The sequence below is a fragment of the Myotis nattereri genome (assembly GCF_964212035.1).
Source record: "Myotis nattereri genome assembly, chromosome: 10".
NCBI classification, from domain to species: Eukaryota; Metazoa; Chordata; class Mammalia; order Chiroptera; family Vespertilionidae; genus Myotis; species Myotis nattereri.
The window spans coordinates 38,950,982-38,967,041 of NC_138085.1; the positions used below are offsets into that span (position 1 = coordinate 38,950,982).

The window sequence follows — 16,060 nt, forward strand, 5'->3', positions numbered from 1 at the left end:
GCACCAGAGCCAAGGATACAGAGAAGGGGGAAGAGAATCTCCTTCAGCTCAGGTCAGAATTTGAGGATTTGCTAATTTAATGCCTTCCTCATCCAGAGACTCCAAGAGGAATGACCTGGGTGTGGGCGAAGGTTGTAAGAGCCAGCCAGAAGTTACCTTAGCTAGGCATCATATACTAGGAGAGGCTTCAAGATAACTAAAAATAGAAATCAAGGATGATTTCAACCTAGGACTAATAGAAAATGTTAACTGTGGCTGGTTGGGAATCAAAGTTATGGCATGGAAGTGTCAGGATATCTCTGGCTCACAAACAACTATGGACAGATGATGTTGCTGGAGCCTAATAACCTGGACGGTAATTGGAGCTGCAATGCAGATATATGTCCCCCGAGTATAAGTACACTACTGGCCCATTCTGACTGCTTGTGAATTTGTTGAAATTGGCAAACACTATTTTATTTTATGGAGAGAGTCTTGGACAAGGCCTGTTAAAATCAGATGTCATGTGAGATTCCCAAAAGTGTATACTTGGTCAAAGAGTTTTCTGGAATGGAGGACTAAGCACCTTACCTGTGTGGCAGTGGGAGGTTCCTAGCCCGAGGAGAAAGATGACAGTTCAGTAAGAGATTACCAAGTTGTGTGAGCACTTTAGGGACATAGTTAAAACCTGCTATGTCCCTTCTAACCCTAACTATGGCAGTAACCCCTTTTCTGCCACAGTGCCTACCATCATCCTCAATTTACTCTACATATCCACCCCAGAATAATATTCCTACTCTATCAGTCACTGATTTGACTAATTTTTGAGCAAGAGAATGACAAAATGGCTCACCATTCCCTGGAGTACAAACTCTTTAGCCCAAATTACTTATTCTCTAATACTTCTTAAAAGGAACTCTTTCTGCTAACCAAACCTGGATCACCTGTTATTCCTAGAAAACAAATTATTTTTTCCCGTCTCTATGCCTGAAACTACTCCCTTACATTTCACCAAAGACAGAAAAGATGAGCCTTTTCTCAATTCTCATTCTCTTTAATATATAGTTACTTTGTGCTACTTTTGACTCACTCCCCTCCTTGAAATATTTTATTTCTTGACTTTCTTCAAATTATACCTTCCTAGAGTCCCTCCTCCTATATAATTGTTGTTTCTCTATCTCCTCTGGTTGTTTCTCTTCTTCTTTCTAGCCCAGTGATGGCAAACCTATGACACGCGTGTCAGAGGTGACACGCGAACTGATTATTTTCGTTGATTTTTCTTTGTTAAATGGCATTTAAATATATAAAATAAATATCAAAAATATAAATCTTTGTTTACTATGATTGCAAATATCAAAAAATTTCTATATGTGACACAGCACCAGAGTTAAGTTAGGGCTTTTCAAAATGCTGACATGCCAAGCTCAAAAGGTTCGCCATCACTGTTCTAGCCCCTAACTATGAATCCTAAAAAACATATCCTTAGTCCTTTTCACATATACTTTAATTATGATGTCAGCCAGACCTATGCAAATCATTCCCCAAACTCTCCAAGTCTCAGGTCTTCCAACTCTAGTCCATGTTTGCACTTGACTGCTGGACTTCCTCACAGAGATGGCTCATCAGGCTCTTCACACTCATCAAAACTAGTCCTCTTCCAGTTTCCCCAAATAGAATCATTACGTTATCTAGGTTTATAGCCCTTGAGCAAGTGAGCCTCCTATTAATTAAACAGGTTATGATTACTGTATGGTCAAAATTGCATTTAGTAGGGTCTGAAAGGGGCCAGACCACTCTATTACATTCTATCTCTGAATGCTGACCTTCTTCATTGTATCATCATTGTGTGAATGAGCATATCAGTTGTGGTGAAGGCAAGTCCCTTGGCTGAAAGCCAGAACTAGGTAGGAAGGCTATCACTGAGCTGTGGGGCTGGAATCCATCCTTCTGTCTTGGCAAGGGACCTTTCCTAGGTGGTTGGGGTGGGAGTTGGGGTGGGGAGAGATGGTCCCTGTTACATGAAACAGGTCAAATATCAAACGAAATTTAAGCCAGGTCAGGTCTTCTGTACTGCAGGTTGGATTAAAGTGTGGGAGTAGTGAAGCAAAGCCAGACAAACCTAGGTTTGAATCTTGGCTCTGCCTCTGCTAGATATATAATATTAGACATGGTACCTAACTTTTCTGAACTTATGTTTCACTGACTGTAAAATGGAAGGAAATAACACCGTAATATTATAATGGGGTGATGAGATTTAAACTCAATCATGAATGTCAAATACCCAGTACCGAGACACCAAGAAGGCGGCATAGGTAAACACCTGAAATTGCTGCCTCCCACAACAACTTCAAAAATACAAAGAAAAGACAAAACGGACATCATTCAGAGCTACAGTAAGGCTGGCTGGGTAGAAATTCTACAACTAGAAGGAAAGAGAAAAGCACACTGAGACTCAGAGGAGGTGCAGAAGTTAAGTGCAGAGATATGGAGGCTCGAGTGCACGCGGAAAGGGGCTGGCACCTGAGGACTCGGCTGTCTTTTTGAATTGGGAGGGAGTCACAAGCTCCGAACTGCTCTGAACTCCAGTTCCCGGAAGTCTCTGGGGACCCAGGACTCATATGGAGAGAAACTGGACTGTCTGGCAGTGGGCAGAACTCAGAACTTGAGGGCGGCTTTCCCTCAGAGGTGCTTGCAGCAATTACCGGGACACTGAGACTCCAGCCCCTTAGGACAGGGCTGAGGATCAGCCATAGCTGATTGCTCCGCCCTGTTGATTCCCTGAGAACCCGCTCCACCCAGGCTGCCGCAGAGGCTTTTGCATATGAATGCCCTGGCACTTTGCAATCTGAAAATTACCTAACAAACTGCAGCTGGGCCAGACAGACCCAGAACTTCCAAGAGAAGGCCTAAGGACACACAGCAGCTTGCATTGCTTCACAGCTGGGCCTCATCTGGGCATCTCCAAACCCGAAAAAAGGAAGGGGAATCTGCAGAACTCTTCGTAGCTCCTGCTGGGCAGCCTCAGGAAGAGGCTAAATTAGCAACTCCTTACATCCAAGAGCCAGTGTACCCAGTGGTCAGAGTGGGACCATCCAGATTACAACTTCTCAGATCCATAAGGGACACACTCAGGAGGCAGACTCAGTGAGCACCAAAGCCCCACTGAAGCAAGTCTTGCCTCAGAAAGGTGTCCTTAGCACAGAAGTTCTTCCACTGCAGACAAAGCTGATTCTCACAGCCAATTGGCCTGGAGGTCAATTCCTCCCAGTGATAACTACAACAATCAAGGCTTAAATACAACAAGACTACAACAAGACTGTGCACAGAGCCCACAAAGGAGTGCGCCAAGAGTGTCCACCTCAGGTAATTGGGGAGGCTGAGCCACTGGGCATAATAGGACACCTAGCACACAAAGCCACTCTACCAACACAGGGAAGCATAAAAAATGCGGAGACAAAGGAACAGGAAAACAAATGACAGAAATGGAGGAAAGCAAACAACTCGATATAGAGTTCAAAACCACGGTTATAAGGTTTTTCAAGAATTTTCTGGAAACCGCCGATAAATTCAGTGAGACCCTGGAGGATATGAAAAAAGACCAACTAGAAATTAAGCATACACTGACTGAAATAAAGAATAATATACAGAGATCCAACAGCAGACAAGAAAATCACAAGAATCAAGTCAAAGATCTGAAATACAAAGATACAAAAAATAGCCAACCTGAAAAGAAAAAAGAATCCAAAAATATGAAGATAGTGTAAGGAGCCTCTGGGACAACTTCAAGCATACCAACATCTGAATTATAGGGGTGCCAGAAGAAAAGAGAGGGCAAGATATTGAAAACCTATTTGAAGAAATAATGACAGAAAACGTCCCCTACCTGGTGAAAGACATAGACTTACAAGTCCAGAAAGCGCAGAGAACCCCAAACAAAAGGAATCCAAAGAGGACCACACCAAGACACATCATAATTAAAATGCCAAGAGCAAAAGACAAAGAGAAAATCCTAAAAGCAGCAAGAGAAAGAAACTCAGTTACCTACAAGGGAATACCCATACGACTGTCAGCTGATTTCTCAAAAGAAACTTGGCAGGCCAGAAGGGAATGGCAAGAAATATTCAAAGTGATGAATACCAAGAACCTACAACCAAGATTACTTTATCCAGCAAAGCTATCATTCAGAATTGAAGGTCAGATAAAGAGCTTCACAGATAAGAAAAAACTAAGGAGTTCATCACCACCAAACCAGCATTATATGAAATGCTGAAAGGTATTCTTTAAGAAGAGGAAGAAGAAAAAGGTAAAGATAAAAATTATGAACAGCAAATACGTATCTATCAACAAGTGAATCTAAAAATCAAGTGAATAAAAAATCTGATGAACAGAGTAAACTGGTGAATATAATAGAACCAGAGGCATGGAAAGGGAGTGGACTGACAATTCCTGGGTGGAAAGGGGTGTAGGGGTTCAGGAAGAGACTGGACAAAAATCATACACCTATGGATGAGGACAGTGGGAAGGGTAAGGGAAGAGGGTGGGGTGGGAACTGGGTGGAGGAGAGCTATAGGGGAAAAAAAAGAGGAACAACTGGAATAATCTGAACAATAAAGATTTAATTTAAAAAAACACATACACCAAAAAAACAAATACCCAGTACCAAGTCTGGGATAAAGAAGATACTCAATTCAATGTGAAGTCTTGTTGTAATGTAAGTCTAACATTTTTCTCTGTTAAATGCTGGAGTTCCCTCAACAAAACAAATTAAAACATTGACCTCCAAAAGCTAATGAGCTATCACTGAAGGACAGCACTGCACGTTGCTGGAGCTGATCGGTCCAGTGCTTGAACTTCCTTTGGTAAGAACCTTCATTTCTCTGAGCAAGCTGTTGTGTCTGGAGCAGCTAGCTAGTCAAAGCTCTCAGAAAATAGTTATGAATAGTCTCAAAGTCATCAGTCTGGATCATGGGAGCCTCAGAATTAAGAATAAGGCAAGAACTTGCTCAAGCAGATGGGCATGGGCAGATAGGCTAAGACAGGCAGGTAAAAGCAGAAGAGAGCAACCAGAAAGTCTAGAGGGCAATCTTTTTATGTGGCTTGAAGGGTTAACACAGCTGATCTTTCTGTGCCCTATATTCTCCTAAAACAAGCCTTGACAAAACGACAGTCCTTCATTTCATGAGCCTGCTAGATAGAAGGTACAGAAGAAGAGCTGAAAGTCATGGGGCTGCAGAACACAGACCCCTGATATTACTCTGGGTGCTGATGTTCCTTGAGAGTGGCCAGGGTTCCAAGACACGCCAATCCTGACAGGTATGTCCAGAGCATTTTCTGCCTGGATACCTAACAGCCATTGGGGTCCCACCTCAGAGAGCCAAGGAAGAATAGAAGACCCTGGGAGATTAGCTGGGAGTAAGTCTATTTTCTGTAAGCCATGGTTGATATTCATACCTATGGGCTCCCTGAGCCTGCACAGACTCAAAAAGGACAAATATGGCAATGACAATTCTACTGCTACTTTGTGAGTTTTGTGAGGACTATAGGAAAACTAGGGACTCAATATTACCTGATAAAATATAGAGATTTTCAATACCACTTGCTCTAGGAAACTTTCCCAGGATGACAAGATGAGGGAGCTATCCACACCCAACAGGGAGTCTATCATTTGCTTATGAAAAGGACAGGGTGTATGTCCAAGGACAGCCCACAGGGACTGGCTATATATCAAGTATATAAAATTATAATGGTGTCTCAAAATTCACGCAAAAAGTAATTTTGATAGGAAACACAGGTTTGTAATTAAAAATTGTAAATGTTTTATTGATTCATAAGGTATACACTGTAGGTTTATGTATGGAATAGGACATCGGGTAAATGGCCTCCACGGCTTTGCCGGCACATACGCAAAGCCATGGTCTTCTTTGGTCTTCATTGTCCCTGCTCCTGGGCCATATTTGGTACTTAGTCATGCTTATCAAATTGAAAGGATTTAAATCAATGGGCAACAGATATTAGAATCTAACTCAATAAACCAGGTAAAATAAGGCTTTTATTTTTTGTTGTTATTGTTGTTAATGCTCACCCAAAATTCAAATCATGCGTGAATTTGGGGACACCAGTTAGCATTCTAAGCCAGAGATATGAGGATGGCCTTTAACAAAGAGAGGTCTGGAGATACACACTGACTAGATCGAGGTGGCAAGGATTACTGAAGATTGCAGAAGGTGAAGTCAAGATTGAAGTTAAAGATCAAGGTCAGGAAAAGGAGTCATTGCACTCCCGCCTATTGCTTCATGGAGTAGGAAGGGAAGTCACCGGATGCAAAGGATGTGTGAGGCTTTCAACTCATCCTCGGGCCTTGTCACAAAGGTGAGCTACCAAAGGACCAATGACTGACTACTGGATAACTGATGGGAAAAGATGATTCAAAAACATCAAAACCCTTCCTGAGATATCACAGTCCCAGGGACTTTTGTAGCCAGGACCAGCCTAGAGGTGATTAAGGTAAATATGTCCCAAGTCTGCCAGGGTGTGAGGGTGAAAATGCCAGGGCTTCAGCAGCAATGAACAGGACCTGGAAGAAAACATGGCTGACAGAGCAGCCACCTTGAAGGCAAGATCGATCCAGAGTATGGTGCCAGCAGATGCTACTTAGTGGGCAGTGACCTCAGAAGCTCATGAGAGGAGAGGGTCAGCCCACATACAGTGAAGTTAGCAGTGGATATGGGAGAAGGTGGTGAGAGTTACATGCGATGGACATAGGCATGGACAGTGCTGATTAACAATGGACTCAGGAAAAAGAATAAAGAAATGGACCCAGGCTCCTGGACAAAGCATACAAAGGACAAGGGAAACATGAGTTACTAGCTCTGAAGTTTCTCTTGGATTTTTCCTCTCCCCAGCTCAGCTAGAATCCATAACTTCCTTCACTGTCCCTCTACATCTCCCTTTAGACTTTATATAACTTACCTTCTACAGACAACCTCGCTCCCCAACCTTTCATACCTCTCCACTGGCGAAGGCTCCACCAGTGAGGACATCCCTCACCCCCAGTGCTTATCATGCACATTGGTTGCCTTAAGCATTCCCCCCCATCACGGTCACTCACAGATGACCCTTCCCATCCTCCCACCCCTGTCACTCACAATAACCCCGCACTTCGGATCAAAGGCGAAGGTGCCACAAGTAAGGAGGTGAGAGTCATTGGCAATGGCGAGAATCTGGACAAAATTGTGACATTCGTCCTGGGGGTCAAAGATGGTTAGAGAGAATCAGAAGCAGCAGGTACAAGGAAAGGTAGGGTAGTGTCATGCCAGTTAGATGCAGCTCTGGGGTCAGTAATTATGGGTAATGGTATGGTGTTAGAGTTCCTGCCAGGGGCCATAGGGATGGCAGCACTGCAGGGGACTGACAGAGTCAGGGCTGGGCCAACGTTTCAATTGACACTCAGGACAGGACCCAGATTTACACCTACCTCCTCCTTGCCTTTTGCCATACAGTTCTGTCTGTGGGCCTCAGGCACCATCCAGTCAATCTGAGAAAGGAGGAATGACCATTTCCTCCTGATTATTCCCGAACTCATCCAGAGTAGGGTAGATAACACAGTTCCACAACCTCCATCAATTTGGGAACTGTAGAGACACCCCTCACCCCCAGAGCACTGTTTTTAAAACTGGAGGTCCCCAACTATTAAAGAGTAATGAAATCAATTGTGAAATCACAGTCAACATTACTTTTATCAAAATATATCTGAATGTATCTCATATAGGAGAGTAGATATTGGTTCAAGTACACACTTTGTGTACGGAGTCAATATATACCATATATTTCTTATTAAGGGCTGATCAAAAAAGATTGAAAGCTACTGTCCTAGATTAATGTGATTCTAATGATTCTCCTGCCCACTATCACCTAAAACCTGGTCCTCCCCTCATCGTGAATCTCTTTCACACCCTACCCAATCAACATGACCCCCGAAACACCCTCAGCTGAGATAATGTACTTGATGGCCTCCCCTATTCATTTTCACTAACATTTCACCTCCTACCACAACACCCCTTCCTGACCTCCCATAAAACCATAGATCTAGTCACATGCTCTGGGGTCTTCCCCATTCTCATCTCTCACCCTTCGAGGTCTCTCCCCTGAGAAGGGCAGAGATAAAGCGAAGATGGCGTCCCGGGCGCCGACATAAAGTGTATGGGAAGCAGGATCCACAAGGAGAACAGAGTAATTGTATATCTGGGGGACGGTGAACCGGGTAACATAAGTGTCAGCCTCTGGCAGAAAGAGAGGGAAGAGTGATATCAGCCATCGCTTCAGAGGGTTAGGTCCACACGGCCAGAAGGGCCAATTTTTGTGTTCTTCCATTTATTTATCAACCATCAGGGGAAAAAGACAGAGCCTGACAGGCCATGTAACTTTCCCGGAGATAGATAACCGATGAAGCCAGAATATTTAGCACATAATGCAGTCAAGTATGTTTTCTCTATAAAAATAGAACACTTTATTAAAATAACAACATAAATATTAAGTCTATAAAATCTATTCATAGCAACACGACACACAATTTGAAAATATAAAAGCTTCAAGTACTCTCTAAATTTCCCTTTAAAAAAAAAACACTATTTAATAATAACTTCCTTTTATTAGAAGGGAAATGCTACACTCTTTTCACTAACACATTAGGAGACTACCTCCTCTCTCTCACACAACCCATGATCTCTCCCACCTCCATTCTACCCAAAAAGTAAAAAGGTATAAGCAGCGGTTCTCAATCTGTGAGTCGCGACCCCTTTGGCAGTCAAATGACCCTTTCACAGGGGTCGCCTAAGACCATCCTGCATATCAGATATTTACATAGCGATTCATAACAGTAGCAACATTACAGTTATGAAGTAAAACGAAAATAATTTTATGGTTCGGTCACAACATGAGGAACTGTATTAAAGGGCCACAAGGTTGAGAACCAATGGTATAGAGACTAGTGGGCAAGAGTATATGCTTTAGAAATGAACCAGCCCAAGGTTAAATCTAGCTCTTTCATTTACCAGCTGTATCATCTTAAGTTACTAGCCCTCTCTGAGTATTACTTTCCTCTGTAAATACCACCATCCAGGGTCATGGAGAGAATTAAATGAAATAACATGTGGGAGCATCTGATACATAGTACAAATCGTTCCTTTCTTCCTTCCTTAAGTATGAGCTCTGTTTTGACCAAATCTAAATCTCACATCAGCATTCAAAATTCTTATCTATTTACCTCACTCTCACATCAATGTTTCCCTCGCTTCTGTCTTGCTATCTCCCTCTCCCTCCTTTCCACTTTCTCTGAAAAAAAAGAAAAAGAAAGAAAGCAAGGAGGAGGGGATATACTCTTATCTATTTAAAGATTATAACAAATAAGTTAGCATACCTTCTTAGCTCAATGTCTGGCTCCGGGGTTCCTATGCTCCCACTAATACAACTCTATTCTACCTGTTTCATCTGCTCAGCTACCCTCAAGACTGATAGAATGCCCAGCAGCCATTCATTCCTAGATATGCTGATATACGGAGCCCCACCCATCTCCCTACATTCATATTCATGACTGTGCTGTCTCTCTCATGCTTAGAATAAGCCCTGGTTCCCTCAACCTCCTTTTGTATCCCCAGCTCTGCTCCACCTTGCCATCTGGACCTCTCTGGGTCCCTGGACATCAACCCAGCCTGGTAATCACAACTCTACGTAGTGGCTATTGCTCCAGCACAACCTGAAAGCCCACACTCCAATCATTTGTCCTTTCAACTCAAAACATCCTGTATGTCACTGATCTGTAGTTAAGACTAAATCAAAATCAATTAGTTGAGAGTTTTTGCCAACAGGTTGTACTCTCAGCTTCACTGGTTCTGTCTGCCCAAAGTGCTAACACTCAATGCCCACTGAGAAGAAAACAAGACCCACAGCCACACTCATGCCCACCTCAGCTGAAAGCCTCTAAAGCAGTGGTTCTCAACCTTCCCAATACCTCGACCCTTTAATATAGTTCCTCATGTTGTGGTGACCCCCCAACCATAAAATTATTTTTCTTGCTACTTCATAACTGTAATTTTGCTACTGTTATGAATCGTAATGTAAATAACTGATGTGCAGGATGTATTTAGGCGACCCCTGAGAAAGGGTCGTTCAACGTCCAAAGGGGTCGCGACCCACAGGTTGAGAACCGCTGAAAGTGTGAATCACTCCAATGACCACTTTTAACCTTGTGGCATCCCCTGGCTTCTTGCCCAGCTTTTGAAAGGACCATATCTCCCTCTTCTTTTTTTCTTTCTGGAGACTTTAAAAATCATTTAAACAGAATTTTAAGTCAACTCACTGAGTGGGTCCCCACATTCAGTGGAGGGAATGGGTAGGGAGAGCAGGCAACGTTAGGAAATTAGGGTTGTGATAGATCAGATTGTGGGGGGATGGGAGCTGGTGTCAGAGATGGAAGGGAACTGGGAAGTGGGTAGGGGAATATTAGGGCTGTGGGCAGGACAGACGGGGGTGGGGGTAGAACTAATGAATGATGTGCGAATGAATTTGAGAAGTGGGCAGTTGGAAATGCTGAGCTGGTCACCAAAAGAATGGGTGGGTGGAATAGAATGGAATGGAAGATCTCCGGGTTTGGAAGCCAGGATGGGTACCAAACTGGCGTGACCGACACAGGTGCATGTCTGGTAGGAGGATAATAAGGGAGAGAGAACTGCGAACAGATAGATGGCCTCCCGCAACTCCCAAACCCGCCCTGGGCCTCAGTGCCCAAGTCTGCACCGCGACGGACTTAACCCTCCCGCGGTTCTGCGAATAAGGGGCCGCGGGAGCCGCCTGGGCGTGTCGCGGGGGCCGAGGCGCGAGGCCCGGCCCGGGATGCGATGGAGCAGCACCGCGTGGGAGTCCCGCCTGGTCTCGGGCGCGGATGGCCGTTATGGCCGGCGCGGAGGGGCCCAGGATGCGGCTGCCTGGGTCCGGGGAGCAGGAGGTGTAGGCACCCGCGGGCGGCGCCTGGGTGCGGCGCAAAGGGCTGAGGGCGAGGGCGCCCGCGCCTTACCGGAGACGGGAAGCGAGGTCCTGGGCACCCAGCGGGGAACCAGACCGCACACCGGGCCGCTCAGCACCGCCAACAGCAGCAGCGGGAAATGCGAGCCCGGAGGCGGCCAGGGACCCGGGCGGGGCGGCGCGGCCGAGGCCGGCATCTGTGGCTCCGCCTGGCCGCCGGGTGGGCGCGCCCTACCGTTTCTGCTCAGGGCCGCGGCGCCGCGGGCCTGAGTCCCACTGGTTTCTCCTCAGCCAGGTTTGGCCTCCGGCAGGCGGACCGCATGCCACCCGGCCCCGCCCCTCCAGGAGGAGACCAATGGCGGTACTGGTTTTCTCCGCCAGCCAATCGGGGTTGAGTGCAGCGCGGGCGGAGCGGAGGTGCCCCACCCTGTAGGGGCGGAGCCAGGCCCAGGTGTGGGCGGGCGTTCTTTCCCCACCTCTGGCTGGAGGTGTCCTCTCCTGCGTGAGCGCCAGCGCTGAGCAGAGGAAAATTCCCTGCCAACCAGGGAGAGTAGGAGACCCAGGTGTCCCGCTGATTGGACCGGGCATTCCTGTCCCAACTGGGTTTTGTCAAGGGGACTATCGGAATCTACAGCAAGTGAATGAAAATGGGAATGAGGAGCTAGGGGCAGAGCCGCCTGCAATGGTGGAGGTTTGAAAAGACTTCCCAGAGCTTCCCAAGGGAAGGCTAAACTCTGACTTCCATGAGGGCAGGCGCCATTGTGTGTGTGTCCACTGTACCCCAGTCCTAGCACAGCGCCTGGCACAGAGTACGCCCTCAGCAAATACTTATTGAATAAAAGAGTGACTGACTCAGTGAATGGATGAGTGAGTGAGTGAGTGAGTGAGTGAGTGGATGATGGAGAAGAGAAAGGTTAAAGCCAAGAGCACAATGCAAGTACCACTGGAATGTTCCATGGGGGTAGCTGACAGGAAGTGTCAGGGGTAACACTATTCTCCACAGACATCCAAACCTCTACCCACACACCTCACCCACCACCCTGCGGCCTTGGAGACCGAGCTCCTGGGGTGCAGCCTGAGCTGGACCCGGAGGCGACTCCCGCCTCCAGCCGCCGGCCTGAGGGGGGCGCCTTCCACTGCGCAGGTGCGTGCGGGGAGCCCAAGGGTGGCTGATGGGTCTTGGCCCTTCCCCAAAAGTAGGGACCCCAGCGCTTCTCCACTCCTCAGGGCAGGAGAAGGGCTAAGGAGACCCGAGGGAGGAAACGAGGGAAACAAGAAGCCACCTGGGCTTTGGCAGGCTCACGCCCCAGGAGGTGTTTGAAAGGGCGAGGACTTCGCCCTCCACCTTGCCCCAGGGTAAGGGCTATGCCCTTCATCGTAACTTGGCCATGTGCTCAGCATGCTTCTTCCCGGAAGATAGTCAAGGGAAGTGCACGCCATCACTATGACCACATCCTGTGTACTCGCGCCTGGCCAATCGGCAGGGCCCACAGTCCTTTCTCCTCCCCTTACCCCAAACCCCTATAAAACCTCTCTCCACACAGAGTTCTCTCTCTCTCGGCCACTGGAGCTTACCGTTGCATCGGTGAGGGTGGCAGGGGAGCCAAACCTAGGTTTGAAATGAATGACTCTTTGCTTTTGCATCGGACTCGCTGGCTCCCTGTGGGTTCTTGGGAATCATGAAATCTGGGCACAACAGTGTTAGCATCTCGGGATGGGGCAAGAGGGTGCCCAGGGGCCCAAACCCAATGGGTGCGGGCCAGGCTCAGCCTGGCAGGCTCAGCCCTGGCAGGGGGTTCTGACCAGAAGACGGCAGACACCTTGTCTACCGACGGCTCTCTCAAGCCTGGGCCCTGGGCCACCCATGTGTCAGGCAGCTGAGGGCAGCTCCACCTGTGACCCACGACTCTTTGAGGGGCCCAGGGAAATGTTCTGACTTCTTGTAAAGTCAGGGGGGGGGGGGTGGGGAATGAAAGAATCAAAGAAAATGTTTTGATTTTTTTTCTTACATCAGAAAGCAAAATGAAATTTTTAGGGCCCGCAAAAAAATCTATTCATTTTTATTATTTTTTTTAATGAGGAGAGTGTCTGGGGAGACAAAAGTGTTCATGATCGCCCCTCCCTCATGGCTCTATGGTTGAGTTCCTTTGTTTTTTCCTTTTTTTAAAATATATTTTTATTTCACAGAGGAAGGGAGGAGAGAAACATCAATGATGAGAGAGAATTATTGATAAGCTGCCTCTTGCACGCTCCCTACTAGGGATTAAGCCCGCAACCTGGGCAGGAATCGAACCTGGGACCCTTCAGTCCACAGGCCAATGCTCTATCCACTGGGCAAAACCATGAACCAGGAGGTCACAGTTCAAATCCCACTCAGGTCACATTCCCAGCTTGTGGGCTTGATCCCCAGTATGGGCCATGCAGGCAACAGCCAATCAATGATTCTCTCTCACTCCCTCTTCCTTCCTCTCTGAAACCAATTAAAAAAAAGAGAGAGAGTAGCCCGAGCCAGTTTGGCTCAGTGGATAGAGTGTCAGCCTGCAGACAGAAGGGTCCCAGGTTAGATTTTGGCCAAGGCACATGCCCGGGGATCTGGGCTTAATCCCCAGTAGGGGGCATGCAGAAGGCAGCTGATCAATGATTCTCTCTCATCATTGATTTTTCTATCTCTCTCTCGCTCTCCCAAATCAATATATATATATATATTTAAGAGTAAATTAGACAGGAGATCGCTGTTTTTCCTTTTGAGCCTTTTGGCATTGTTTAACTTTTAAGCAATGCAAAAGTTACATAAGTAAAAATTAATAGATAAAAGTAAATACCTTAAATGTGCTTCTTGGATAAAAGTAAAACTTAATTTTGAGAAATTATTATGGCTGTGGTAGAAGTGGTCTGGGAACTTTCTCGAGAGCAGGACCATCTGCATTCTGACCCAAAATTAAAATAAATCATTGAGCTATACTCTTTGTCTTGTGACAGGCAAAATAGACCAGCCCCTTTGAAAAGGGAAACCAGTGACTCCTCTGGCTGGAAGGGACCACAGAGAAGGCCGGGGAAGGACCCTGCTGTGCACGCCTACTATGGTCTCTCTCTCTCTCTCTCTCTCTCTCTCTCTCTCTCTCTCTCTCTCTCTCCCTCTCTCATTCAGCGTGTTTGTCAAGTCCAGGGACAGGAGGCTACTTTCTCTATTACACGGAGCAACAAAGGGGGAATGAGTGGTTCGATAAAGAGGCCTGATATCTGTCTCACACAGAGAAAGCCTGGGCCTCCCAAAGGTTTTGGTTACAACCTAGATAGCACTTATCAGGGTTCCTAAAGTTGCAACTGGGACATGAAGAAGCCACAGAAGATGCAGAGTGAGTATTCTTTTATGGATTTCAGAGAGGAAGGGAGAGGGAGAGAGAGATAAAAATATCAATGATGACAGAGAATAATTGATCAGCTGCCTCCTGCACGCCCCCCATTGGGGATGGAGCCCACAACCCAGGCATGTGCCCTTCACCAGAATGGAACTCAGGACCCTTCAGTCCACAAGCCAACTCTCCATCCACTGGTCCAAACTGGCTAGGGCGAGATGTGTGTCTCTTTAAATATTGCTCTAAATTTCAGGTTGCCTTATATGTAGAGTGAAGATTAAAAATTGTTTAATTGCTGTTGGGCTTTAATGAAGAGTTTTATTTTAGTGGGGTTGGGGGGGAATATGGGCTGGGTGGGGTGCTATAGTTTGTGACTGCTATGCATACTTAGGAAATGCCTGTCTGCTTGGATCACAAGCCCGCAATTCACATGGGTGGCAGCTTTACCCAGGTTGGCAACTTTACTTGCACTACAGACCTAGTGCCCAGGAAGAGAAACCCCTTTGGCCTCGCCAGCCTCAACCTGGGAATTGATGAAAACAGCATGTCCCTTTTGAGCCTGTATTTTCAAGTGAGGTCATCTCGAGCCAGATCTGATTATCTGCATGTTAGTTCGTCACAAATTCTGATGGAGACATTGACATTTACTTGTCTCTAGAACAGAGTACATTACATCTTGGATATGTTTTGATAACTATCACATTAAGAACCTTTGAATAATTAGTAGGAATAGTTGAAGATCTACAACTAGAGATTAAGGTAGTCCTTTCTGAAGAGGTTTTCCAGACTTTGGTCGGTTTGTCATTACACATTTTATTAACCAGACCCTAAATCCTCTCTCCCCCCACCCTCAAAGAAAGAATTTGATTTGATCCAAAAGACAAAAATATAGATACAGGACATAAACACAATGTTTGAGTGAACGCATGCTATAAGGAGCACCCCTAAACTTTCAGATGTGTCCCACATAATTTTCTGGGTTCCAGCAGGTCTAAAACCCCCACCTCAAACGACAGAGCTCTCAGCTCCCCAGATAATCTGTGGCAAAACCTCTCTTTATGAGTTCACCCAGTCTCTGGCTACAGGCCTGGCCTGTTAGTCAAGAAATAGTCAGGGCTGCCCAGACAGTGTAGCTCAGTGGTTGAGCATCGACCTATGGACCAGGAGGTCACTGTTCGATTCCTGGACAGGGCATATGCCCAGGTTTCCGGCTTTATCCTCAGTAAAGGGCATGTAGGAGGCAGCTGATCAATGATTCTCTCTCATCATTGATGTTTCTATCTCTCTCTCCCTTTCCCTCTGAAATCAATAAAAACATATTAATAAAAAATAAAAATAAAAAGAAATAGGGCACTGTGGGTGCTTCCTGGGCAGCTCACGGTGAAGGAGGAGGTCAGCAACATGGCCGTCCACACCAGCAATCCTTGCTGCGTGTGAGAATAAAAGCTCCTGCCTCACTCCCCCTTGTTTCCTGCCTTCCAACTTCCTCTAGTAACAACATGCTAGCAACACAACTGTCCCACTCCTAAGGAGACAAATACTACTCAATTCCAGCTGATTCCAACTACCATCTATGGAGGGGTTACCACGCACCAGGCACATTACTTATGTCTTTCAATCTCTGTGATAACCTCAAGAGAAGATGGTACCATTTTCCAATGAGGAAACAGAGGCTTTAAGAGGTATTCCCACATTGAGCTGGTATTAAA

General features: G+C 46.2%; 1 protein-coding gene across 1 annotated transcript in view; it reads right to left on the reverse strand.

Annotated features, from left to right (window-relative positions):
- Positions 1-11,207, reverse strand: part of LOC308526074 (semaphorin-4F-like) — a gene marked incomplete at its 3' end in the record, with an annotated part of 38,793 nt that extends 27,586 nt beyond the window's left edge. The window contains 4 exon segments of the mRNA XM_081101044.1: positions 7,125-7,223; positions 7,454-7,513; positions 8,107-8,258; positions 11,048-11,207. Of these exon segments, the coding sequence (XP_080957170.1) occupies positions 7,125-7,223; positions 7,454-7,513; positions 8,107-8,258; positions 11,048-11,192 (456 nt within the window). The 5' untranslated portion in view covers positions 11,193-11,207.
- Positions 11,208-16,060: the final 4,853 nt, after the last annotated feature.